This window comes from Falco cherrug, chromosome 8 (assembly GCF_023634085.1).
Source record: "Falco cherrug isolate bFalChe1 chromosome 8, bFalChe1.pri, whole genome shotgun sequence".
Taxonomy (NCBI): Eukaryota; Metazoa; Chordata; class Aves; order Falconiformes; family Falconidae; genus Falco; species Falco cherrug.
The window spans coordinates 4526717-4553557 of NC_073704.1; the positions used below are offsets into that span (position 1 = coordinate 4526717).

The 26841-nt window shown below is 36.2% G+C and overlaps 1 protein-coding gene across 2 annotated transcripts in view; it reads left to right on the top strand.

The window, feature by feature from the left end:
* Nucleotides 1-26841, top strand: part of HIBCH (3-hydroxyisobutyryl-CoA hydrolase) — a 45015-nt gene that overhangs the window by 2119 nt on the left and 16055 nt on the right. For both annotated transcript variants that reach the window (XM_055718655.1, XM_055718654.1), the window contains exons 4-9: nt 1361-1445; nt 2184-2264; nt 4333-4385; nt 19334-19412; nt 24475-24620; nt 25525-25611. In XM_055718655.1, the coding sequence (XP_055574630.1) occupies nt 1361-1445; nt 2184-2264; nt 4333-4385; nt 19334-19412; nt 24475-24620; nt 25525-25611 (531 nt within the window). The remainder of the gene's footprint in view (nt 1-1360; nt 1446-2183; nt 2265-4332; nt 4386-19333; nt 19413-24474; nt 24621-25524; nt 25612-26841) is intronic.

The following is a 26841-nucleotide window of genomic DNA, read 5'->3' on the forward strand; positions in this document are numbered from 1 at the left end:
AAAGAATGAAAGTCTGTGTGAGTGCATTGGCCAATGAGCTCAGATTGATAGGATGGGGAAGAACAGACAGTTTCAAGCAAGTTAGAAAGAGGAGAAACAAGCTGTCAGGCGAAGTTAAATATAGCATCTGGGTAGATAGACACCCATCTTAAAACCAGAAGTGAATTAAATGCAGGCAGTGCTCAGCATTTATATGTTCCTTTTGGCAACACCCAGCCAGTCAGTCAGCATGCACGAATTCCAGGGTATTCGATGGTGTTGCCTCTTGGTTGGGTACATGTTTTGTGGGGAGGCTGCGTGGCTGAAATAAAAGATATGAGCCATTAGGAAGAAAGATGCTGTCAGCATCATTCCTTAAAGAAAAGCTTCATGGATTTACAGGCACTGTTTCTATAAGCTAGTGAAGTACTGTGACATTTTAAGCATGCAAATAATCTTTTTTAATTTAAAGATATTATCACATGCACAAAGTCAAACATATTAGACACCGGTTTGTGTTGAATAGTTGCCTGCGTTTTGGTATTTTGGTAGATGGTTGTGTTGCAAATTTATGCATTCTTTGAAGAACACTTAAAAGAAAGAAATACCTAACCTGTCGTGCTGAGTACTAGGCTTTATTTGAAGCACAACCTTAAAAGGTGGCATGACTTTGAGCACAGTTGCTGGTATACAGAAATATCACGTTTCTCTTTTCATCTTGATACACTTACTTGGATAAGGGGTATATAAGCATAGTTGAAGGCAGGGAAAAAGCCTATAAAAAGCATCTTTTTCTCAATACCACTGCTGAAGTCTTGTGCCAGTGTATTTAATTCAGGAAAAACCAACAACCCCCCACTGTAGTCTTTGTACCTAGCAAAACATCTGCGCACAAATTGATTTGATCCAGTCCTTGACTAGCATTGATTGCAGTCATTTTGACAAAACCAAACAACAATTTAAACGTCATTTTCCTTACCACACATCTTAGATTTACACAACTTTTATGATTTGGCCTGAAACATCGTTACTGCATAGTCAAGAATATTCCCAGCTTTCTGCCCCAGCACTGTATTCCCACTAGGATTTATGTCAAGTGCTGTTTCAGGGAGTACTACCTTTCTTCAGAGACTGGGAGCTCTGCTCAGGTGTTTTTCTGAAGTATGTGCGGCAATTTTGCTGATCTCCGATGTCAAGGTTTAGTAGGATGCAGGAGTGGCAGAAAGATATTTAACTCTCAAACTTCAGTTTAAGACAAACTATTTTAAGTATGGCTTGATTTGCTTTTTGAAAAAGTGAAATAAGAATTACAGGCAATATACAGAGAAAGCATTTTTTGCACAGAATTTCATCTTACATGGAAACATTTACTTATTTTTAGACTTGGGAGCAAGATCCTGAAACTTTTCTAATAATTATAAAGGGAACTGGAGGCAAAGCTTTTTGTGCTGGGGGTGACATCAGAGGTAAGGACTATAATCATTTAAACATTTGACATCTTGATTTTCTTTATTTGCTGCAACTCGGGTAAACAGAGGCTTGCTACACAGCAGTAAGAGAGATTAGTTGTGCTGGCTTCTTACGACACCTTGATGTGCAGATGCTATTTATTTGTCAGGAGACAGCTGTCAGAACATGGTATAAAAGAGTAAAAATTGGGGTTTTAAGAATAACTGGTCATAGCAGCAAGTCATTCCTAGGGAGAGAGGGATCTTGTCTCTACCTTCACAGATTTTCATTACTAACAACTTCTTTAGAAGAAATTTGAAGGGTCCTAAAAGCTAGATTTGTTGCTATTGGACAATTTGTGTCTGCTCTTTGAGATGGCTAGATACAGAGCTGACAGTGGTGATCAATGTATCTGTGATTATTTTGTAACTATGAACTGTAGGAAGTCTTCACACTAAAAATTAGCAGTTGTTTTAAATTTCAAGTAAACAAGCAGCACAGGTTATTGTTAAATTATGTCCTGCTCAAATTGGCTTCTTAGTTTTAGTATTCACAGTCTCCAGCATAATAAATTGATTCAAATTTGAAACTTTGCATTCATATATAAGTTTGAGCAAGTTTTCTCAAATAAAATAAAGCAGGATTAAGTTGCTGTTTGATTGCCGTAGGAAAAAAGTTATGTGATATTATTTTTTTTTTACTTGTATTTTCTGTTTATACTTACAGTTAACTTCAGAATTCTTATTTCTTTTAAGCCATCACAGATGCAGGAAAAGTTGGAGGCAGACTGGCACAAGATTTCTTCAGAGAAGAATATATGCTGAACAATGCCATTGGTATGTTTAATAGCAAATTCTGAAACAGTGCAATTCTCATAATAGTGGCTTTGAATGTAAATTCACTTTCTTTCTTTGCTAATCTATAAAGGACTGTGATAACGTAATAGAATTAGTATTATTTTTTTTCACCAAGTTCAATACCAGTAGTGTAACATACCTAATTTTTATACCTTGCATGCAGGATTTCTTTTGTTTACACTATTATGATAGCTACTTTATCGCATCCCATTGTTCTGGGTAGTTATATTTCTGCTACAGATGAATTCAGTCTTAGATGCAGACAGTGCAGTTCTGCACTAAGTATCATTGATCTGCTTCAAAGAAGACCTGAGATAAAAACAGATCTACAGAAAATCATTAATATTCAGTTAGAAAGCAGAAGACCAAATTATATTAAAGCTTTCCATTTAAATAAACTGCATAAATGAAAGCTCAAGCTAGGAGTTAACAGCCTTAGTTTATTGCAAAGAACCTAGGAGTATGTGGTCTTAGAATAACTAACAGCAAAGACACTAGGTAAAGTTTACTGGGGTAAAAGACATTAAGAAAGGGTATGAATTCTTTAGGGTGAAAATCAAGAGTTGAATGTTTTGGTGAGAAGAAACTTCTCCAAACATACTTTAATTGAATACAGTTTAAGTTTTTAAACATTGTATCCAGTGTCAGTCACTACAGGAAGAGGTGAACATGCTGGGTATCGACTTAGATTACTCTCACTCCAATAACTCTATGCTTTTCTGTTAATTTCTGGAAAGTTATTTTTACTTTGTTTGACACAGGTTCCAGTTTTAGTATGTTTGTTACATACCTTTCTTGCCTTCATCAAGAAATATAGTTTGTTTCATGTACTTGGGAAAAATTAGTATTACCATGGCAATTGAACTAGATGATTGTTGGAGGTCCGTTCCAACTGAAATATTCTAGTCTATTCAAATATTTCAAGGGCACATACTTTAAGTCTGGGGTTGTTTTCTTTTTTAAATGATTAGGGTGTTCTATGCCTATAATGCATGTAATTACGAAACCTAGATTTTTGATAACTTTGGTGTGTTTGTGTTCCTTTAAAATTGAGATTTCTGTTAAAAAGATTTATTTACACCTTGCATTTTACGACTTAAAATACACAGGGGTGCTGCTTTCACAGCATTTGCTATTGGAGAGGCATGCTTCTATAGAAATTCAGTTCAAAGACTAGCATCTAGAGCCCATGCATTAGCTTCTATGCTCGTGTAAGAACAAAGATAAAAATGCAATGCTGTGATATTTTCTACCTACTAATGTGAAGGACTGAATTGCCTTTTGAAATAGTAGTTTTAAATAGGGATCTACGGTTGCTGTGGGGAAGCTAGTAACATGATTGCAGCAAAAACCCCGTATCAGCAATCTGAACTTTAAGTCTGACCTGAAAGCACTGAATACAGGGCAGCAGTTTCATTCACAGTGAACTTCTCTTTCCATGAAATGGCAATTGAAAGCACCAGGTCTTTAGTTTTATGCCTTCTAAAGGCACCAGGAGTTAAAGTTGATAGATAAAAGTATGGTACTTTAGGGTGTTATCATCTCAACCTGCCTGCACCACATTCAGGGTTTTAACATGCAACAGAGTTTGCAAGACAGAACACATTTATGTTGCAGTAGTTCATAGTCACATTTTGGCTGAAACCTACCAACATATCTGGCTTTGTAGTAAAGTACACACACTGTGCTGGTAATCCAGGCTGTGAGGTGGGGGGGAAATGGCAACTGTTGTGTCCCAGTGTCCTACAAAGCCATTTATAATAGCCAGATGTGGCTAGATTGTCAGATACTCACGTACGAAACAATCTGACATTTGATGGTTGCATAATGTTCTCTTACAGCACTCAGATGCAGTAAGTAACTGATGCTTCATTTCATTGCTTAAGAATTACATGAAGTACCTTCATTGTATATTGATATTTTACAGCTTAATTTACCATTTATTTTCTGTTGCTCTTGCTGAAGTAAGGCATGGGAAAGTGTCATGTATACCTTGAGTCCACTTTTTTTGGGGAGAAAAAAAAAGGACTTTTTTTTTTTTTTACAGGCACTTGCAAGAAACCATATGTGGCACTCATCGATGGCATTACAATGGGAGGGGTAAGTTCTTTGGCATGATATCTGATATGATTTGTTTTAAAGTAACGTAATACTCTAGTTGAATGAAGCATGCACATGGCATTTCAAACAATTCAAGAACAAGCATTGTAATCTGAACCTTTGTCTCTTGCTTCTCAGGGTAGACTGCTGCTCTTCTAGTGCTTCTGCTATTCTTTGATAGCTAGTGCAAGTGCTTTCTCTGAAGATCCAGTGACTGTGTCAAGAAAAAGAGCAGTTGTGTCACTGTAGGAAACACCTCTCATGTTTTCAGAATACTGAAGTGTCAGTTTGTACATCATACAAGAACTGAAAAGAATTTTCCATTCAAAGTGTATTAAGAAATAGAACTATATAAAAATACAATTAAAGGAGAGTTTTTTGAAAAATTGGAAAAATATCATTCTAAGCTATATTTTTAACAGACATTCATTAGTTCTGTATTTTTCCAATAAATAATCTCAAAATGGATCTACTTTCTCACCTCTGCAGTGCTTCTAAAACATGAGTTGTACGGTCCTGGTTCCCTCCACCCTGCCAAGGCTACACCTTACTACTAAAGCAACACGGAGAAGACTCCATAACACTGCTAGTTAGACTCAATGCTAATAATTGTTGCAGCAATTGTTGGGTCTAAACACCATGAGTAGGTAGTTAAGAGGGCAATACCATGCTTTTCTACATGCTAAAATACTGTTCTCTTCAGTTTGACATGTTGGCTATATTTGCACCATAGCATGGAGTAGAAGACAATAATCTTCAGATATTTTGAACAATGAGTTTGACAGTGAAGTCTGTTGTATTGTCACTTCAGTTTATATTGTTTTCTTGCACATCAGTATGATATGGGTGTACAGTCTATTTAAATTAACTTTGTCAAAGACAGCATGCAAGAAGTGGAACACTACATGACTCTTGCCTTTCCATCTTTCCTTACACATTTAATTTTGTCTGTTTTCATTGTGATCTAAACATGTAATAGCTCTCTTCTTTGCTTCTCTGCTACCAAGCCCCAAAGATCTCACCTAGATAGCCATTGTTTCCCCCCTGTCTAGTATACATAAATCTTTCCAGCATAAAGGGGAGTAGTTTTGTACTCTTCTTGTTGAAAAAGGTTTTATTGAACAGAGACCTGAAGATTTGTGAGTAAGAGATAGGGAGTCCATTGCTTTTACAGGGTTTTGAATAATAGCAGGGATAGCTGTGAAAAAGCAACACTGCCCAGCAGCTGATGCCTTTTTTAGAGCTCCTATAGATTGCTCATTACATGATTGTGGCCTAAGCATGAATAGAATTTTGCCTTTGAAAGGAACTATTTTTTTTGGACTGAAAAGAGCATAACAGAGTCAGATGATCCTGCATCACTAGGATTCTGTATTACTTTTCTTTCTTTTAAAGGGCTTTTAGAAGACAGCAGTTAGGCTGAAACTTTAATTGGATACCCACATTTTAATATAGGATACCCAAATTTCAGTGGGACCTTGATAGAGTTGAACTGTCATTTGAGTTTGACTAACAATTTACCTGCTTATCCTGTTTGATGATTCTGGTAGCAGTTATCTTCATTTGAGGGTAGGGGGCCTAGATTTTGACTGAGCAAGTACACAGCCTAAATTAGGGGAACAAGCAGGTTGGCTTCAAGTTCCAGACTACTTTTAAAAGTGGGGGTTTTGTTTGTTTTTTAACCTTGAGTGCTATTTAATTTGCACTTGTTAATACAGCTTCAGTTTATTCTGAGATAATGTCCTTCCTTCCCCCCTCCTCCCATTGGCAGTACATGGAAGTATCTGCTGATAATTAACAAAGGTCAGCAGTAATACTTCTCAATGATGATAATTTTTTGTGTGTTTTATGTTAGTTTGGAGTTGTCTTTTACACTTTTCCTTGCAATGACCTCCCTGTCTGTAAGATCTGTTTTGATTCCTCTAAATGGACCAGTGCTTACACAGGGAAAGTGCATTAGCTGCCATCTTTCCCCCACCCTCTTCTCTCACCATTTTCAGCATTGGGAGTCTCATCACAACTGACCTTAACAAAACTTAAGGCTCGCAGCACTGTTGCCTGTTGTTGTACAACTAGGTTCACTGCAGGTGGATTTTATAGATTAAATCCTCTAGAACTGCCCTTGAGTTTGTTATGGTCATACTGTTACCTTGTTCTGCTTGCTGTATGGAAGCACTCTGTCCTACTGTAATTATTCACTAGAACTGCATTCATACAAAGGAGTTATTCTGTTCATGGTATAGTGAGATGCCTTTGTTTTAAGTCACTCAGATGCTAGGTTCTATGTTTATAACACAGTCAGGTCATATTTCATCTATTTCATATGCTCGAGATCTGAGCATATGAGCTCATAACCCTATGAGTTAGTGGGAGCTAGAAACACTTGTCAATTACAAACTACAGAAAATGCCTTTTAAAAAAAAAATTACATTCAAGCCCTTGACTTTAGAAGCAAGTGGTTTTAGCTTGGGCTTAAAAAAAAATCACAGGATATCTCTTAAATGCTGCAATTTCACTATAGACCATTTATCTATGAATGAAAATGCAAGCAAGTCAATTTCAACCTTGCTCAAAAAAGCAGCACTACGCACATCAAGTGCTTTGTTGTTCTAATTTAACATAAAATTCGTACAAGTGTATTAGAAACTCAGTTGTTATGTGCTCAGATAGTAAGAATTGCTACTGCTGCACAGATACCATAGATTTGTGATTTGGGGAAAAAAAAAAAAAAAAAAAAAAGAACTGGTTCCACTTCAGCATTGCTGGCTAAAGGCTGGTAGGTGGCTTACTGGAGAGCTTAATTAGCCAACAGATGGGGCTGTGGAGCTTGTTTTCTGCACCTTCTCGTCTATACTCCCGTGGTTCGTCAAAAATTGATATTCAATATAAGTCATAGAAAATACATCTTTAATTTTTTTTGTACTTATTCAGAACAGTAATTTCAAGTGATAAGGATGTTTGATGAAGGAAAGATGACTGCGTTTTACTAAAAAAATAGTGAAACAAGTTATAAACACCACATCTACTGGTAAAGGGCATATACTGTTGAAGGGATCACTGAGCATGTATTCTCATGTTGCTGGACACTATTATTCAGATTATTTTAGTTCTATCTATCTAATCTATCCATAGATTTTTATTTCCTTGAAATGAAATACCTGAATAGTAGACAAGAAATGCAGAGTATTTAAACATACTTTTTTTAAAAAAAAATAATATTATGTTCTGTAAATGAGGTCCTAAGTTTGGGCTTTTGGTTCTAGAAAAGTCTCAATCTTTTCCCGAGTTCTTTGGAGATGAATAGAAGCATGCTTTATAAGCTCAGTCTAAATCTATGGTTTTAAATAGGGTTTTGGCACAAAATGTGCATCAGATGCTCTAATAGACTAAAAGGATTAATAAAAATGTATTTCAAACTTGCTTCAGACCAAATAAAGTACCCTAGACAGATCTGAGTGGTGGCTTTTGGATGATTGGGTTAAAATTCAAGGCAAATATTTGACAGAAAAAAACATAAATACAGAGCATATATTTTGGAAGTTAATGAACATGTTCCAGGTCACTGGACTAACTTCACGTAAAGCATACTTAAAACTTTAGTAGCATATTGCCAAAGCAGAAGTACATAATTTTCAGGAGCAAAGACCATTGCTTCTAGTTTAGGAGGAATCTGTGACAGCATATACAAAGTACCTTCTTCCTTAGTATCACATCCTAGAGCATGCATGATTTAGAAACTTCCTGAGCCAGGCTTTATTTCAGAACCAAAATGTTAAATAACCATAAGTAATCACACTCACCCCTGTATTCATCTAGTATTTTTTGATATTAAGTAGGCTTGGTCTTCAGAAACGCCTGTGGCAATCAGTTTCACTGTTGCATTTTATGCTTTGTGAGAAGAAATTTGCTGCTGTTTCAGGCCTGTTGTCTAGTATTATTGAATGCTTATGTGTTTAAGTATTAATGAGGACAAAATAGACCCCAAAATAGTTACTCTTTTACATACGAGTAAAGACTGGTTCTCAAATATAGGAATTCTTGGCTTTGGACAATTAATTACTCAGGGTAATTCTTTTGCACTGGAAGTAGGGTTAAATATAGCTAGATGATTGCTTAGCAGGTTTTCACTGAATGCATTCAGAACTCTCCAACAGCAGAAATTATGTTTTTTCTAGATATTCCATCTGAGTGTTTAGTTATTGTTTCCAGTTAAGAATCCCTAGCGTTGAATTTAAGTCTTTAGCAGGCATAATCAATATATTCATGTCTTAGTCACGGCTCTCTAAGAACATTTTGAGGCACTTGCATTCCTTGCTCCTAGCTATCTCTCTTTAATAGGGATAAGGGTAGTTATTCAGCCTTTACTATAGATTAAGTCTCTTGGTCTTCTTGCAGTTCTCTGGAATCTCTCCAATTTGTGTACTTTACAATTTGTTACCAGAGATTAGACAACATTTCAGCTGGAGGATTCATCAGCACCAAGTAGAGCAGAATAATTATCCTCCATATATTACAGAGATACTCTCACAAACAGCCCATGTAAGTTGCAGGTTCTCAAAGCATCCAATGCTGGCAGGCCACTGCTTCTAATTATTCTTAAAACTTATTAGTCTTACCTCTCTCCTCCTTGCGTAACATAAACTTTCATCACAGTACATTTCTTTATCGCTTACCTTTTACCAATTTTTAAATCTTCTTCCTTGAACAGAACTTGTTTGTCAAAGAGTCAGTCTCTTGGAGCTACCCTTTTCCCCAAAGACTACAAGGAAAAGAAAAAACAGTACTCATTTTCTCCTTCAAGAAACTGAAGTGCCATATCAACTGGCATTGCCTTTTATAGCTCCACCGCATCAGGCTGATTAGGCTTCCCAGGTGTATTGGATCCAGGCTGACTGGGTACACGTCAGCCCTTTGGTGCCTGCTGGTAGAGACTCTGCTGTAGCATGATACCTAAAGTAGTTCTCTTGGCAGCAGCATTGCGTTATTATTTGGTGTAAGTTCGCAGTCACTAGAGACCTCTGAAAAACATCTAGGCATTTGTTCCATAGAAAACATACCTGTAGTCTCTGCATTTGATTTTGCTTTCTTAAGCGTAGTTCTTTTTCATGTCATTAGTTTCTACCTGATTTCCAAAGTGAGATGGTTTTGAATTCTGATCTTGCCCTTCAGAGTGTTTGCCATCCAAAGAAGTAATCTGTAAAGTAGAGAAATCCTTGTTATTTCATCATCCAAGCAGATAATGAAAATACCAAATAAAACTTCATTAACAATTGACTTCTGGATGACCTCAGCTAGGGTGCCTGCTCAGTTTGATTGCAGACTGATGGTAACTCTTAACATGCTTTCAGATGATTGTGCCCTCCATTTCATAGTGATATCATCCAGGCTGTTTCCCTAGTTTTATTTATGACAGGAAACTATGCTGTGTATGGGGAAGCAACAGAAACTTTGCAGTTCAAAAGATGAAGCTTTTTCAGAATGCTGCTCGCTGAATGACAATGTCATTTTAACCAGGGGGTTTTGTAGGGGTTCCAGAGAAACAGATACAGCCAAGTTCCTGAACCTGCTCTGTGGTTTGGAAATACTCCTTCTGTTGTGCATCTAACCGAGCTTCCCTTCTGGATGCAGATTCAGAATTACTGCATCTTTTTATGTAGAGAAGTGAACTAGAGTACCTAGTATTTCGGTTTAATTCTTTTTTATGTTAGTGCCACTTTCAGCAAAAAATTACAGAGGCTAACTTTGTTAGAGGAATCTGACTTCCCTTGTAAATTAGCTCTCAGGACTTGATATGTAGGTCTTTAAGGCAGAAATTTGCTTAGTTGAAGTTTGCATCTTTCCTCTGTAATTATTCTCTGTTGCATCATGTACAGTCCGTTTGTCTTAGTAGGGGTTTAAGGAGAATGTGACTTTTGGAGAAGGATGATATTTTAACTCTTTTCAGGAAAAAGTAGAATGCTTCTCTGTTTTAAGCTTTTATTCTGCTTTAATCAATGAAGACATCAACATTTTATTTAATAGTTTTCTGGAGGGAGTTTGCAGTGTTTTATTTCAATATTAGTCTGGCATATTTGTGAAATTTTACCTGACAACATTCTGAAAAAGTTCTATAGTTATAAAAGTTTGTTCAGTAATGTTTGCTCTATTTTCGGTGTTAACTATAATAATGTTCTGAGACCTATGGAGACAGAGTTGATACATCAGATGTGTAAATTTTCTTGGTAGCAAAGTTCCTCAGTAGGTGAAAGTAAATGCCTGACATACCAAATATTAGATTAACTACAAGTGCTGGTGAAATCAATCAGCAGTTTTTGAAAATAGTTTTAAAAAAATAATTAGTCCTCTGTGCTCTTGTGTGTGTTTAGGGATATTTGCTGTCAAAAAATACATGTTGTCATGTCACAATAGGAATTGGCCTACTTATGGTTGCCCCATATGGAAAAAAAACATATTCGCTAATTTCTTAGCAGTTTGAGGTTTTTACATGGAATAAATAGCTGAAAGCTGCTGGGGAATATGAAGTTGGTTTTTTTCAGGAATCAGTGTTTATAATATAAATGATTCTCAATCACAGCAATAAGAATTATATGAAAAGAAGGCCGGTTCTTGAAATGAAGGAATTTCTTACAAGGAGAGGTAAAGTAAATTTTCAGGAGTCTTTTTAGGGGTATTTTTACACTTAGCGCTGCTTGCATGTAATTTAAACTGTAACATTTTTTTCTAATGCTTGTTTTAATGGAAAAAAACATATTAAAAGTTTTCCAATTCAATATTCAAAATATCAGCTGAATCTTGCATTTTTCTAAACTACTTAAATTGAAATGTTATTGAGGTGAAGGTGTTCATCAGTATTTTGCTTACTTAATGTATTGATGATTTATTACAATGTCTGTATGTTACCTTATGTAACATATTGCCTGTATGAGAGTGCTCTGACAGATCTGGACCACATTCATCAAAGAAAATGAGGGCTTAGATAAACAAACAGTACAAGTTTAAGAGAGTTTACTGAGACTAGAAATGTAATTTATAGCAAACACTTTCCAACAGCTGAATTAGTATGTTTTCTTGAACAATGTTGTCAGAGGCTTGGTACAATAACCATGTGGATTCAACCAATATAGTTGCAGACGTCTAAACTTACACTTTAGCAGGATTTGGTCAGTAGTTCTTATTACATTAATATTTCTTATCAAGTAAATTGGTAGTGATGTCATGAGCAGCTTGTATGTTATACATTGTAGTCAATAGAATCGATAGAGTTCCAGTACACAACGGAGCTGGAGTTGAGCAATAGCTCTTTATCCTGCCCCATTTTTATCCAGATGGTGTGGCTGTAACTCTTTAGGAATGCTCCTTTCACTACCAACATATATATAAAATTTCTGGCATACGTTTGCAAATAATTTTTTTTCCTTATTTCTTCCAAAATATGTTTTTAAAAAGTGCACATCAATACTGATTTTTAAATTAAATATTTGTAAAATGGAATTATTTGGTTTTTTGATTGCCTGATGTTCTGTAGCCAGGACCTAAGCAGCATAAGGAAAAACATACCCTTTCTGGATGCTGCAGATTAAAAATACAAATAAAATTCTTTATTCCCGGGCTTCATGAGTTAGCCTCTGAGTTACAGCTAGTTGGACTGCTGCAGTAGGTAGGAGGAGGAAAAGGAGGGAACATCTCAAAGAGTCAGTGCTCCACAGCCTGAATCTGCCCACTACTAAAACCAGTTCCCAGTGATGTAAAAGTAGGAAAGAAGGGTCTGCGCTCGCTCTCTGCCGTTTGTGGGTATGGGCATGTACGCAGGCAGAGTCTTTCCTTCTGGACAAGTTTCCTGGCATTGCTGTCTATCTTTGCTTGCAGACTAGTGAAACAATTTCATTGTGAACGTAACATTGGATGTTCACCTGTCTTTTTCCATAAAAAAAGCATTTAAATAAAAGTTGTGTGTCTATATCTAAACCCAAAGTTAAAATCTTGTGAACCACTGAATATTGGCATTTCAGTATGTTTAGCTGAAGTAACTGAAGACCAAAAGAGAAAGGTGGGAAGTGTAAAGACAAGTGATGGCTTTACTTCATCATGAACTCACTTGAACTATGAGCTGTTAATAGAGAATCTGCAGAAAAAGAAGGCAGACAGATATGATAGGCTGCAATAATTGCAGCTGCTGTGTAAATGCTTAACTTTGTTAGGTGTCTTCTGCTATTCCTCAAGCATATAAAATATAATGGTGCAGAAGCTCCCTGTTTTCCTCCATGATGTTATATGTCTTTCCATCTGTTTTATTTATTTGATTTTAGGATGTATTCATGTAAGTTGTGTGCATATATGTTTTGTACAGAGGTGTAGATAGCAGCATTGAGATTATCATTCAAAAACTAGGAAACGTGAGAATTAACTGTATCTGTAAATACCACTTTTTAAACACTATATCTGTAAAAACACTATTTTTTTTAATTAGAGGAGTGTGCATTCATGAAGTGCATGGGTGGACATCGCTCACAGAACAAACAGCTATTCATTTGTTGTTTGGTGTGTGGTGTGAATTTTATGGCAAATCAAGGAAATTCTGCTTATTATTAATGTATGTATATACTCACAATGTACTTTGGGTGGCTAACTGCAGCATATAAAAGTTCATGAAAAATTACTAATTTACATATCATGTGGACATTATTACCACTTTAACCATCTTTTACAGCTAGCAAACTGGAACTTAAAAATGTCAGTGCTTTTTCAGACTTCTGATTCTTCTTTTTCTTCCTTCCTATAAATATGTCATGTCTCTTGTCAGTCATCATGCTCTGAAACTTGAACATCTTCGGTTTTGCTTTAATTTATGCTCTAAAATCTGCCCTGAAGTAAAAGTAATTGTCATACTAAACCTAGATAAGCTGCTTTCCGATTCTCTCTTCTTCGCCCCCTCCCTCTGGAAACTCATGCATGTGTACCACATAGGAGTTAGCGGCCTGTTTTGTTGCCAATGCTTCAAAGCTGAAGTCAGTTTTTACTATAAAATAAAATACAGATTTTGCAAGTAGTTATTTGTTGTACTTTGAAACAAACGTTTGTAAGGCTGACTTGTGTACCACTTAGCTTTTGTAATACAGGATATTGAAAACAATGCTGAGGCAATACTAAGAAAGGATTCACTCTTTGCTGATATTACAGTATATTTACCATCTGGCACGTTAGTCTCTCTGCTAAGCTCCTGCGTGTGGTTCTAGGGACAAATGGTGCACTTCATTTTGTAGCTAATCGGACTATAATATCAGCAGCTCTTGACATCAACAAAAAATAACTACTGAATGTTCTCCGATTTGCATGTGATGCTAGTCCCCAAAGGGCTTATCATAAAGCACTGTCTTGAAAACAAGCATTTTAAATTGTAAGTCAGTACTGGTGCACTAAGTAAAACGCCTCTCCCAACTCTGCAATGGCTGAGTTGTTTAATGCACACTACGAAAAGAAATAGATGCCACTGTTTTACACTCAGAAAAGGCAGGCAGACTTCCTGAATATACGTTGTACAGATTATAATCGGCATTATACAATCATACTGTACTTAGTATGTTAGAATTACAGAATAACTGTTCGCATTCTTGTGCAACGACATCACAGAGCGAACATCACTTGTCTACTCTGAAACTAAAGGTGAAATTCTAAGCTATGCTTTCTAGATTATCACTTTTTCCTGAAACCTGCGTATGCTTGAAGGAGGTTTTATTCGTGCCTTCATGGAAGGCTTTCCTACCTACCCATGTGCTGTTGACTGTCATTGCAGAGATTTTTGCAGGCTTCTGCACTGATTTGTTCTTTCCATTTAACACCAGACTCTTTCTTGCTAACAGTTCCGCTGTGTTTCTCTAATTCTAGGCCTTCATGTAGATGCCTAGTCTTACACTGAGCATTATCTCATTTTTACCCTCTCCTTCCTTTTATTATAGATCAAGGAGAAAAAGTTCTGAAAAGAATTATCTTTGGCTGCCTCTCCATCCTTTCATATTTCTGCTATTTTTTATCATTTCCGGAAGAATGTGAATGCTCATTTTCTCCTTGAGTTAGTTTTGATCTGTTTTATACTTTATAAGCACTTTTTCCTGAGAAATGGAACATCATTACAAAATCCCCTTGATTCACTCCTGTCATCCCAAATCACTGTGCCCCTGTTTAAATAAAGTTCTATTGCATGTGTCTGTCTTTAAGAACAAGAAGCATTTCTTCATGTTTGAGGTAAAACCTAAAAGTTTAGTTATGCATTGTTACAAGTTGCCAGAGTGGGTTCCCTCCCACTTGCCTACCCTCCCTGCAGACGTTAAGATGCGGGGAGTTGTACATACAGATTTCTTGTGGTAGCTGCATTTTTAGGTGACAGAGGGACAAAGGGACAGAGCTTGTCTTCCAAAATTTTAGAAATAGTAAAAAACCCCACACTTTCTGTCTTTTTCTGAACATACCTGATTGGTGATGTATAGGGAAACACTGAGGAGCCACACTGGGGAAAAAAGAATGCTTTCGAATTTAACACTAGAAGAAGTTTCGCTTGCTAGTAATTTATTACTTTTGCTATAGGCTTTTCAGATCTAAGTCTTCTTACATCTTCTCTTTTCTTTCTGTTGCAGCAGAAGTCTTGTGTCCATAAAAACCTCTGCTTCCTCTAACATGAAGGAGAATTTAACAGCCATAGCTGACTGTTGGTGCCAGGAAGTTTTTGTAGGCTTACTAAATGTGAGTCTTAGAAAGTAATACACAGCAGTGAAAAAGAAACAAGGAAAACATTCTTAATTGTGGAAATGAGTTGTTTCAGAAAATTGTGAGTAATCAGGAATTTTTGGTAGAGGTTTTTGCATCATGGTTGTCAAGCCACAGTGTCTGTGGGCCAGACTGGACCATGAGACCAAAATGTCCAACCTGCTGCTTTTTGCCTTGGAGGGGCCAGCGTAATGGGAAGGGAGGACATGAACCTGCAGGCACTCAGTCCCTGCGGCGAAGGCACGTGTTTAACTGCCACCGTGGCTTCTGTATGGTCTGCCTGCTGGGACTGCAACACTAGTATGGGTGCTCACTGTCAGAAGACTGGATTAGTCCCTCTGGATTACACAGGGGAAATACACAGCTCTTGCACATACTGACCCTAATAAAAATGGTTTGAGATCATTGATAAGTTTTGGCTGGTAGCAGAAGAATCAAAACAAGGCTTTTAAAAAGTCAGTCTCAATTCATTTGACAAAGGGCACTCATTGTAGAAGCATTGCTGCACAGAATGGCCTATGGAGTTTTTTTCCCCGGGTTTCACTGTAAGAAAAACCTAACGTAAATTATTACTCTTAATGTAGTTGGATAAATTTGTGTAAACAATTTGGGCTCAGGAGAAGACTAAAGTTTCAGGTATTATTACAGATAATCTACCTCCAGTCCGCCTATTGTGCTGCTGTACATCTGTAAGAATTTGGGCTGAGAATCTCTAATACATAATCAGTTTGTGGAAATTAATATTTTATATTTATATTACATTAATATTTTATGTTTTAAAATACCACACTAAATTATTTAAAAGTTCAAAAAAAGCACTGTTTTTTAATGATATTTTTTAAAATACTGGTATAGACTTGATTTATATGTCATCAACCAAAGAAAGTGATATTCTTAGTCCAGGTTGATCTCTTACGCTGCATTGCTCTGGTTCACTACGTCATCTTGTCTGTTAGCATCTACAGATAAAAATGGATTATACTCTTTGGAATGGTCCATAACATTAATGATGACCAAAGATTCATTTTGATTCAGTTTAAGATTTGCTGTGTCTGGATGCAGGGGGTAATACTCTTACATCAGTGATTTTTGATCTAACATAGCTATAAAGCTCCTGCTACTTCCTGAATCAATTCCACTCACTTACTTTGGCAGCTAATGCTTTTGGAAACATTTTTGCTGTACCTCAGCTATTTTTACACATCAGTGTTCAGATATATTGTTGTGTTATGCTCAGTTTGTTTGTCAATTGCCACATTTCTTTTGTGGTTCTAGCCTTACCAGGAACTGCATTCTTATGCAGTTAAAAATGAGTCTAATTACTGGATATGAACTGTTACCACAGGACTTTCACTGTAGACAGTATTAATGTCGGTATTATCATAAAGCTGTTTGCTTGAACAGCTGAAAATTCTTTATCAGCCTAGTGAAGATGATACAAGCAATGTTCCTGAAGGCCTTTTCTGTTTGTATGTCTTTTACTCTGCTGCTTGTGCTTTCCTAGGCAGCGATTCCTTTACAATCTGAGTTAGGTTATTTAGTAAATAGACAAGTGTGATTTATGATTTCGCTGTGACACAGATCTGCTTTTCTGTATGTGAACAGATGTTTACACATGTCATTCAGAAAGGGCATCTTTATTTTGTTCTGTATGATTCTCTGTTGTGGTGGCCCTCAATTTGTTAATAGCTTCCCTAGATGTGATGAGTTACTGATATGGGTCATTCTCAATTTAAGACAATACGGCCTTCTGGCTACAACTTCACTTTTAAGATTTATAGTAGCTGTGTTCTATTTCTCTATCTATGAGTAATTTGCATTTTATTTTTCATTAGAAAAATACTTTTAATAGGGTTCTGTATTCATCATGAGAAAAAAATGGAAATGAATGATAAATTTTCTATACACAGTCACCTAATGGCTTTTGAAATATGGGATTGAGTAGAAAATCATGTGTATGGGATGTAAAATTCAGATACTTTACTGGCTTTTGCAGAAGCTTGTTGAGAAATTCAGACTGAGCTGCCTGTAATATTTTCTGCTTCCTTGAGGTGCACTGAGTCTAATGGTCTAGCTGTTACACACTGTTTTAAAGATTAATATCTTAATATCCATGTAGTAATAAATCTTTTTAACCAAACACCTTCATAGCCAATCTATCTCCAGTAAAACACTGTCAGACCACCATTTGTGCTCTTATCTATGTTTTTGATTAATTTATAAATAAACCCTACAGAAAGATTGTTCATATTATTGCTTGTTAATTTCTTAACTTTTAACTTCTAGTCTCATTCTTTAAGTATCCTTTACAAAATTCAAACATTCAGCTGTCAGTGGGAAAAAAAGAATTTCATGCCAGTATGAGGATAAAGTATATAGATTAAAAAACAAGCCTGATTCACAGTAAGAATCTATTATCTTGGAAAAGTCTGAAGGAAGACGTTAACTTTAGCATGTAATTTTAAGATCATGAAATGTAGGACTCTGACAGTGCAGGATGTAGTGTGTTTTAATAAAGACATTATAGCATCAAGAATTGTATGTGTAAACGCTGGGATTATTGAGTGAACTACAGCACAACTGGAGATATTTTAATAGTGTGAAGAGCCTCCTAGGTGGGACTCTAGCTGTGTAAGTTTTCAGTTAGATTTAAAAAAACATAAAGTACAAAATCCAGAAATGGAGGAGGAATCTATTTAGGCTTCTGACTGGAAGAGTTTTTTCTTTACACAGGACACTATTAAACTAATAAGCATCTGTCCTCTTCTGTATTAGATGGAGAAGATTAAACGCACAGTGTATGTGTTAAAATGACCAGCCGGGAAGCTGCAAATAAACATACAAAAGCATATAATGGCCAGTTTAATAAATTACTGGGGTTTGTACCCTCAAAGCATTAAGTAATTTGTCTTTCCTGATTTTATCTTAATGTTGGATTATTTAGAAATGCTCTTCAAAGAAGCAAGGACGTACTTGTGCAATTTTCTTTACAATGGCAAGAAACGAAGTATAGTTTTAGTCTTTTAAGTACACATCTGAAATTAAGCTGTTATCTAGACTATAAAACTTAAAGACTATCTAGAAAACAAATCCAATTATGGCTTAAGCACTTGAGAAAGTGAAATCTGATTTAATTACTTCTTTCAAAAGAAAATTACGTCTTTCAACTTTTTATTATTAAAACTCTACAGTTATTTTTATCACTGTGAAAAAGAACAAGCTTAGAAGAGAAGCTCTCTTCATGGAGTTTGCACTTTAGTCTTTGTTACTTAAGCTGAAAATCTGAGTCCTTATACAAACTTCTGCTTGTCTAGAAAATAAGCTAGAAAACATGCTTTATGATATAGTATTTGTATTCTTAGATATGGGATTAAAAAATTGATTTAAGCATTATAAAGAGCAAAACGGGCATGATTTTTTAGTATTTTTTATCTTTATAAAAAGCTTGTCATTTTTGCTGAACGTGCATAAAGATAACAGCAGGCTTTACCAAATGCAGTGAAAATATGCTGTTATGATACAGAAAAAGCATTGGAAGTGATGAAGTCACATTTCCATTTCATTTAAGACTTCTAGAAGCTGGTTTAGGAATGATTGTAGCTTTACATGTATGTAAAGCAAAGCAATGAAGTTAATCTCTGTATGACTCATCAATTTTTTAAAGCACAGACTGCTATTTCAGCTAAATCATAAAGCTAATATGATGCTTTATTAGTGTTTGAACCGTAAAAGGTGTTTTAATGTTTTCATAGAATCATAGAGTCATTTAGATTGGAAAAGACATTTAAGATCATCGAGTCCAGCTGTTAACCTAATACTAAACCCTGGGCACCATGTGTACACTTCTTTGAAGTACCTCCAGGGACAGTAACTCAACCACTTCCCTGGGTAAGCGTATAGCAAATTGCAGAGAAAGACAAGAATCTGACAAAAACACCTTCCCCCTCCATGAAATGAGCGTGTCACTAGAACTAAGAAGGATGAGAAAAGGGAAAAAACCCCAAACATGTAGAAGTATGTGAGGACTCTTGAATTCCACAGCTACTTCATGCCCGATTCTGTAAGATGTGGTAAATCTAATAATTTTTAATTGTAGAGCAAAGCAAGAGCTGTGTTACATAGGATTATGGTTACAATTATTTTTAACAGTAATTTTATAACTGCATTCTTTGTTTGTGCTCCATGCATAGGGAGTTGGCCTCTCAGTCCATGGATGTTTCCGAGTTGCTACAGAAAAGACACTTTTTGCAATGCCAGAAACAGCAATAGGTAAGTATTTTAACAGATTATCATGTGTTAATGTGTTTAAGGTTTCACTGTCTGTGTAATCGGGATGAAATGTCTTTGACTGAAAGCAGTGATGAAATAATTTTAAAAAGGAATTGGAGGTGACCGTATATGGAAAGTATTTTCTATTTCTATTTTTAATTTCTATTTCTATTATTAATACAAACTTAATCTGTATTCTGGGAGGTTGATCAGTTAGGTTCTTAACCTGGGTTTTACTTCTAGAATGACACAAAGACTGTCAGGATACAGTTTTTTAAAAACGGAAGTAGATCTGGGGAACTAAGTCTTTACTACAGATGTAGGCAGATAAAGACTGAAGATCCCAGTGCAATTATGTCAGCTTTACATTTGGAACTCAGTGTGAGTTGGACTGGCTGTACTGCAAGCTGAGCTGCAATGTTAATGAGACAGATTTTGAAATTCCAGTTTTTCTTGTAGATTATTAATGTAGACCCGTTACAGTTGTGTACAGATTGTGTCCAGGTGAGATCACAGTGTTGTCTTTTTTCTTTTTCTTTTTTTTTTAAATAGCAATATGTAGCTTGTGTTTTCTAATGTTTGATCCTAAAGCTTCTGAGATGTACTGTCAGCTCTGAGATGTACCCAAGAAAATGTCGTTTCTCAGAGCTATATGAAGATGATGATAGGACTCCAGAAAAGTCAGTCAGATTAAAGTGAACCTTCTTGTGAAATCATTTATGTTTCCCTTCAAGACAATCCTGGCACCAACAGGGTATCCACATTGAACCTAGTATTGTCTGGCATTAATGCTTTCATCAGTGCCCACATTCCTTCTCCCCGCTTATCAACATTTATGAAGAGTGCTCAAAACCTGTTACGTATCCTGCATTTCTGTCCTGCAAAATTTCTAGTTTGTACATCTTTCCAAGGCAAGGCAGCTGAAGGATGACTGCGGTTGTTCTTATCTACGTGTCCTCAAGCAGAAGAATGAGGCTAGTCTGTAATATGTGGCCCTGTTGAACACATTTACTCAGAATAGAGAACCTCATCTGGCAGTTAAACAGCTTAGGTTCAATCCAGTGTCACCTCAAAGGTTTAGTTGTAAGGAGTAACAACCGTTATTTTCTTAAAAGAATTTCCAGTTACACAATGTTAAAACTAAGAAATAGTGTAAAATCAGGACTCAGTTCTGAAAAGAGAATAAATTTTATTGAGAATATTTTAAGTACAATAATGTCATTACAACTACAATGCAAATGCACGCTTAGCTAATGATTGGATTTTTGTAGTTCCCTGTTAGTAACACTTGAAAGGTCTAGCATTTTTCATATTTTTAAAGGGTATCTTACATGTATTATCTATTGTTTATTGCTATCCAGCCAGTATGAAGTGTTTCACAAGACTTATTCTGAAATTCTTAAAATTAAATGAGCTGTGAGTATCAAGTCACTCATAATAAACCCCCCAAATATAAGCAAGCTTATTATCATTCTAACTGCTGAAAAAAATACTAGAGCAATTCCTGCTAGCTGAGAAATGTCATGTAACTTTGCTGAATTTGGGATGAGAAAAACAAAAACCATTGCAGCCTCCAAATATTACTTTCTGCTGAAAAAAAAACTTAGTTAACTACATAGCTCAAGCATTAATACAACATGAATTTGCTAAACTCCTGAAGTTCATGATCAGTTGTTGCACAAGAAAACCATTTGAAGGAAACAATTTGGGGTTTGGGCTTTTTGTTTGTTTTTTTAAAAAACTAAACAGAGGTTCTTTGGCATATAAAATTATTGTAATAATAAAGATACCTTCTTTGCTTTCTTCTTCAAAGGTAAAGATATGAGTAGACTTATATTAACAAAAATTATGTACTTACATACATTTCTTGTGTTGACAAGGACCTATTTAAGCAAAACCAGACTGTGAAGACATGTAAACGAAAAGCTTAGAACTTGCTTAGGAAAGAAAGTAATTAAAACCCTTTTAGGATCAATTAGAAGTAAACCCACTGAAATCTGTTTGGGTTTAAGGGCTTAACTGTTTTGATCTCTGTGGTGTATGTTTAAAATGTCTAGCTGTCTAGATATTGTATTAATTGATTTTTTCATATGCTCACTTATTTTAGTAGGCATTACACTTTTTGAAATGAAAACAAAGCATTGATTTCAGACGCTATGTTTTCACACACAATTATGCTGCATTTACACACTACCATAAATAACAGGTTATAGATAGATAACCCGCTTTGCAAATTGAAATAAAAGGCAGTTCTAGACTGTTTGAACCTGACATAGTAAGATAAAGCGCTGAAAAGCAGCTTAGATGTAGGAGGGTGTGGAAAAAACACTGGTGGGAAGAACAAAAGATGAAGGAATATTGTAAGAGGTGGGCTTTAAGGCGATGTTATAATAATAGTGGGTGTTTTCTTGTCTATCCCTCTAATTTTTCAGCTTTCTGTAAGTCTTTTACTAATAAGTCTTCAACCACCTCCGCAAGATAAGGTGGGAATGTAGTAGCAGTACCTTTATCTTACCCTTGGCAACTGCAGAGTTTCACAGCTGGGACGGCAGTGAAGTTTGTTGCATCTGTCTCAGAGCATAGACTGCACGTCAGCATTACATGCATAGGCTTTTAGCCCAGCAGACATTCAGCCCAGCAGACATTCAGTTTTTCTCTTATTTAAGTAGGGCTTTGAGAAATAACTGGTAAATGCTAACAAAAGGGGTGGCGGGGGCAGAAATCAAGTATATGGAATATGCTAAGAGAAGCCCAGTAGCAAGCAGAAACATATGGGAAGCATTATTGAGAGAATTAAGAGGAATATGTAGTACAGGAACAAGAAGAGTAAAATTACAAGGAGGGAACGAAGACTGAGTCCTTGAAAAGGATACAGTAGAGCTATAGCAGATTACGTATATGCAACCAAGTAAGTTTAAAGTGGATTAGTTACACCTTGACTAATCCTGTTTGTAAATTCCTTAATAATTAAAGAAACCTTAATTCAGTTTAGTTTTATTTGCCTCTAAAGCAATGTAAGCTAATCAACTTCACAGTTTATTTAGCACTAATTTCCCTGCGTATGGCCATGTGGAAGGGCCCTGTAGATCCCAATAGGAAGATGGCTTTTCCTCTGGAAACTTAATGGAGCATCAGGAGAATAGTACTTCAGCATTGGTATTTTAATTACAGCAAAGAGGAGGAGGCTGTTGCTCTTGCAGCAGGTGGATGGGGAGAGTAACATAATTGCCTTTTTGCTTTGGAGGGCATTTGTAAGGGAAGTGAAAGGAAGGATTTTTTTGCAGTGGTAAGATATCCAAGGGGAGGCAGATGAATAGAAATGTAAAACTAAATGACAGTCTTGGCATCAACGTTATCGATACGATGGCTCAAACTGAGAAGGTAAAATGCAGAGCAGGCTATTCAGAATGTGAGTACAGATGAAAAAGAAGGTAATGATGAACAGAGTTTGATACAGCTTAGGGCTTTTAAAGGGTGTCAACAAGACATTCAGCATCTTAGGAGAAGAGCTGTCTGTCTCTGTAGCCTGTGTGATGAGGAATAAATCAGTTAACGGCAACACACACATCAGTGGGAACAGAAATAGAACACTACAGCTATAACTGGTGGGAGGTGGCTCCTAAAAACAATGTGATGTATTAGAGGCAGTAGAACTAAGGGAGGACCAAGAGAAGCTGAGAGATGGATCAGAGCATAAGGCAGTGATGAGCTTTAATGATTACTGAGAAGAGCAAAACACTGAAGAGAAGCTGTCCGAAAGAAACCTCCTCTCGATTCTGTCCAAGGGGGAAGAATATTCAGGGACCACTAATTTACCGCATCTTAAAATACTTGTAACGGAGTCTTTCTATATTACATACATTGACTCTTCTGTGACTAAAAGCAGTTACTTGCAAGTGAAAAAATTACCACATTCTGTCAGAACCCTATTTAGACTCCTTATGTACATCTTAATCTTGCCAGTTAATATCTCTGCTTTGGCAAGTGTTTTCTGAGTTTCTAATTGCTCATTTGAATTCATTTTCACTTATTTTCCTGTTCCATTTCTTCTCTCAAAGTGAAAAAAACACCACCACACCTTTAATTTCTTCAAAAGACTTTCCGTTTCATGAATGCACCATTGGCGATTATTTGGAAGTAGTAACTGGACGCTGCTTCTCTGCACTTCAATTTCTGAGACTGATACAGCTAAAGTTTAAGTTTTATTAAGCTTAAGTATGTTACAAAAAATTACAAAAAGTGTTTGAATTTATTTTGTAGGTGATTAATGTATGTAACAGAGTAAGGCAGATATTGACAAATTGATGATTTTAAATATTTACACTTTGATAAAAATAGTTATATATTTTCCAATTGCAACTTCTAAAAGTCTTTTAAGTTTTATTCAAAGCTTTGGATTTTTAAAAATTACCCTAATCTGTAGATTTTTTAAAAAATATAAATAAATATAAGACAGTCAGTAAACCTGAAAGTTTTGTAATTTTTGTAAATTGCAGCTTAGTCATAGTCCTGTCAAAGGGCCAGATACTAGGGCAGCATCTGATGCCTCCACCTTCAGGAAGATCCTGGCAATATCGTTGATCTATCAAGGAATTCTCAGCCCCAAAATTTGTTCAAACTTGGGCATGCAAGAGGCACTTCATCATTGTTTGACATTTTTGTCATAATAAAAGATTTCAGAGAAAAAGCAGCATCCAGTTTGAGTTTGCACAAATTATTTCACATTTCTTTGTGTCACTTCTATTTTTTGCTGAGGGCAGGTGTCTGAATGAAGAATCATTCATGCGTCTAAAAAGTCTCAAGTTGTTGGCAAATAGAATGAACACGATTGGCAGGTACATGTTTGTGAATTACGTGCCATGGAAAGGATGCAGTTTGTGTTCAAGAGTTTGCTTTTAGGGAGGGTTTTGATGACAGAGAAATGTCAAATCAAGTCAAGAAGAAACTTGGGCCAGAGAGTGGTGCCTAATTCAGGGAGATGAAAGTGAGATGCTAAGAATAGCTACTAAGTTACACGCATGATTAGGGCAAGTTCTCTCTTCACTTTTTTGTTTTATTACAGGCCTTTTTCCTGATGTAGGTGGAGGATATTTCTTGCCAAGGCTATCAGGAAAGCTTGGCTATTACCTCGCACTAACAGGATTTAGGCTGAAAGGAAGAGATGTACTAAAAGCTGGCATTGCTACACATTTTGTAGAATCCGAAAAGGTAAGCTCCGAGCTGTGCTAGCAAGGGCACAGCCTGCAGCCACAACAAGTCTGAGCTGTGCAGCACACCGATATACTTTTACCGACTTGAGTGTGTGCAGAGGCGGAATTATATTAGTTGGCCATGCGCTGTGACCAGGGATCATGAGATACTCTCAAGCTGTCATTACAACACTTGCCAGCTAGTGACAGCTTTGCTTGGAAGAGGGAGCAAATGTTGCCATCTTCATGATTCTACTGTGGAAGGGCAGGATTTACTGAGCAGCATGGAAGTTGCTTGAAAAATAGTACAATTTAGACAACAGTGTCTGAAATTAGGGATTATACAACTGCAAAGATTTTAATCTAGGTAACACCCCATTAATGTGTTCTTTATCAGTCTCCTTGACAGATACCCTGTTTGTTTCCTACAGTGGCTGTAAGAAAGTGTGAAAATTAGTATATTGGATAAATTCAGTCATAACTTTTCAGTAACTTGCATGGATATAAGTGAAGGAGAAACAATTATTTCCTTTCCTTCTCTGTGTGAAGACCGGTGACTGTCGTTGTGGAGCTGGTTAGATGCTATTTTGAGCATAGCGTGGTTGCCAGGCTCCTGCTCTTCCCTCTCACACCGTTGCAGGCTGGCTTTACCTGCTGCAGCTGTAGCACTGCGCTGGGGGTCTGCTTGGGAAGCAGAGTCCTTTCCTGATCACTGCAGCCATAATTAAATCCAGATGGTTCAACACTGAAAAGTGAACTCTGGCTCCTTCTATTGTTTACTTGGTACCTCTTTAAGGCCTGTCTGAAAGTTGGGGTGGGGCGTTTATATACATATATGCTATGGAGTACTGTTGCCATAGCACTAATAATCCAAGTAGTACATTTTGGTTTACTTACTTTTAATTAAATCTTATTTTTAATAGCTACCTGCCTTAGAGAAAGATCTGGTAGCACTGAAATCTCCGTCAACAGAAAATATTGCAGACTTACTGAACTCTTACCACATGAAGGTAATCTGATCAATTACTGAAATCAAGCAGAATTGTTAAATATATGTAAATGCGAATTCTTTTTTATCCGTGCTACTGACCGTTTGTTTTATGGTTAAAAAACATCGGGTTTCCAAACTCTTTGCACTCTATAAAACACTAATTCATAGCACTAATGCCTACAGTGGTCAAAATCAAAAGTCTTTCTTCACTTTTTATTCATTTTGGATACCCTCAAATTCCTATTGTGATCAGCTTGCTCTCTGACTACGCATGCATCTAAGTTTCCAGCCAGTAGCACAATGATGCAGAAAATGTATTGCTCCTTAATTTGTCCTCTTTTATTCTTGGATTTCTAGCCTGCTTTGCAGAAGACAAAACAGATAGCCACTAGCAGAATGGGAGTTGTACACAATGGCAAGTGCAGTCTGGGGAGTTAGCCTGAAATTCAGGGATTCTGGCGAACACAAATGACAAGTTATAGTGCAGTTATTAAATGCTACGCTGCTCACTTGGAAGCAGATGTTTTATTTCCATCCCAAAAGCTTTAGTGACCTGAAGAAATATTTTGCTAGCTTGATGCATTTGATGTAAATTTTAGCATTATTTTGATGCAGACCATCTGCAGTCCAGATTTGAAGCCTGAACTTAAAGGCTTGAGTTCTTCCTTTAATTTCTCAAATATTTTATATGTTTGTAACCTTGAGATAGTTGAAAGACTGTGAATAAGCACAGCAGTTATCAATAAGGTAAGTATTAGCAGAATGCAGATAAGTTGTAGGGAAATCATCTGATATCTTAAAGTAAAAAATTCAGGGGGAGAAAGGTGCTGTTCTCCCAGTGGACAAACCCATAGTTCTCTGTTGTAATTTTGGAGGTGAATGTAACTCTATTGATAATACATAATTAGTATTAGCCCCATGTAACAATGAACATGAAAATAAAAGGTTTTGGCTTTACTGTCAGTTTATTTAGTGGCTATTTTATCTTTTGATGTGCATTATAATTTTATTTCAAAAGAAAGGGAACTTCTGGAGTCAAGTCAGGATTCAATGTATTCAATTTGAGTATTATTCCCCAGTTGTTTGGCTTTAAAATGAGCAGTGTCTACTCTTGTTATTTCTGTTTTGGAATTACAAAGTTTATATATGAAGATTAATTAGAAAAATAAATAGGATAGGCTGATATACATAGTAGTACTGATTATTTTCACAAAATGGAAAGCTATGAAATAAGAGTGATTATATGTTG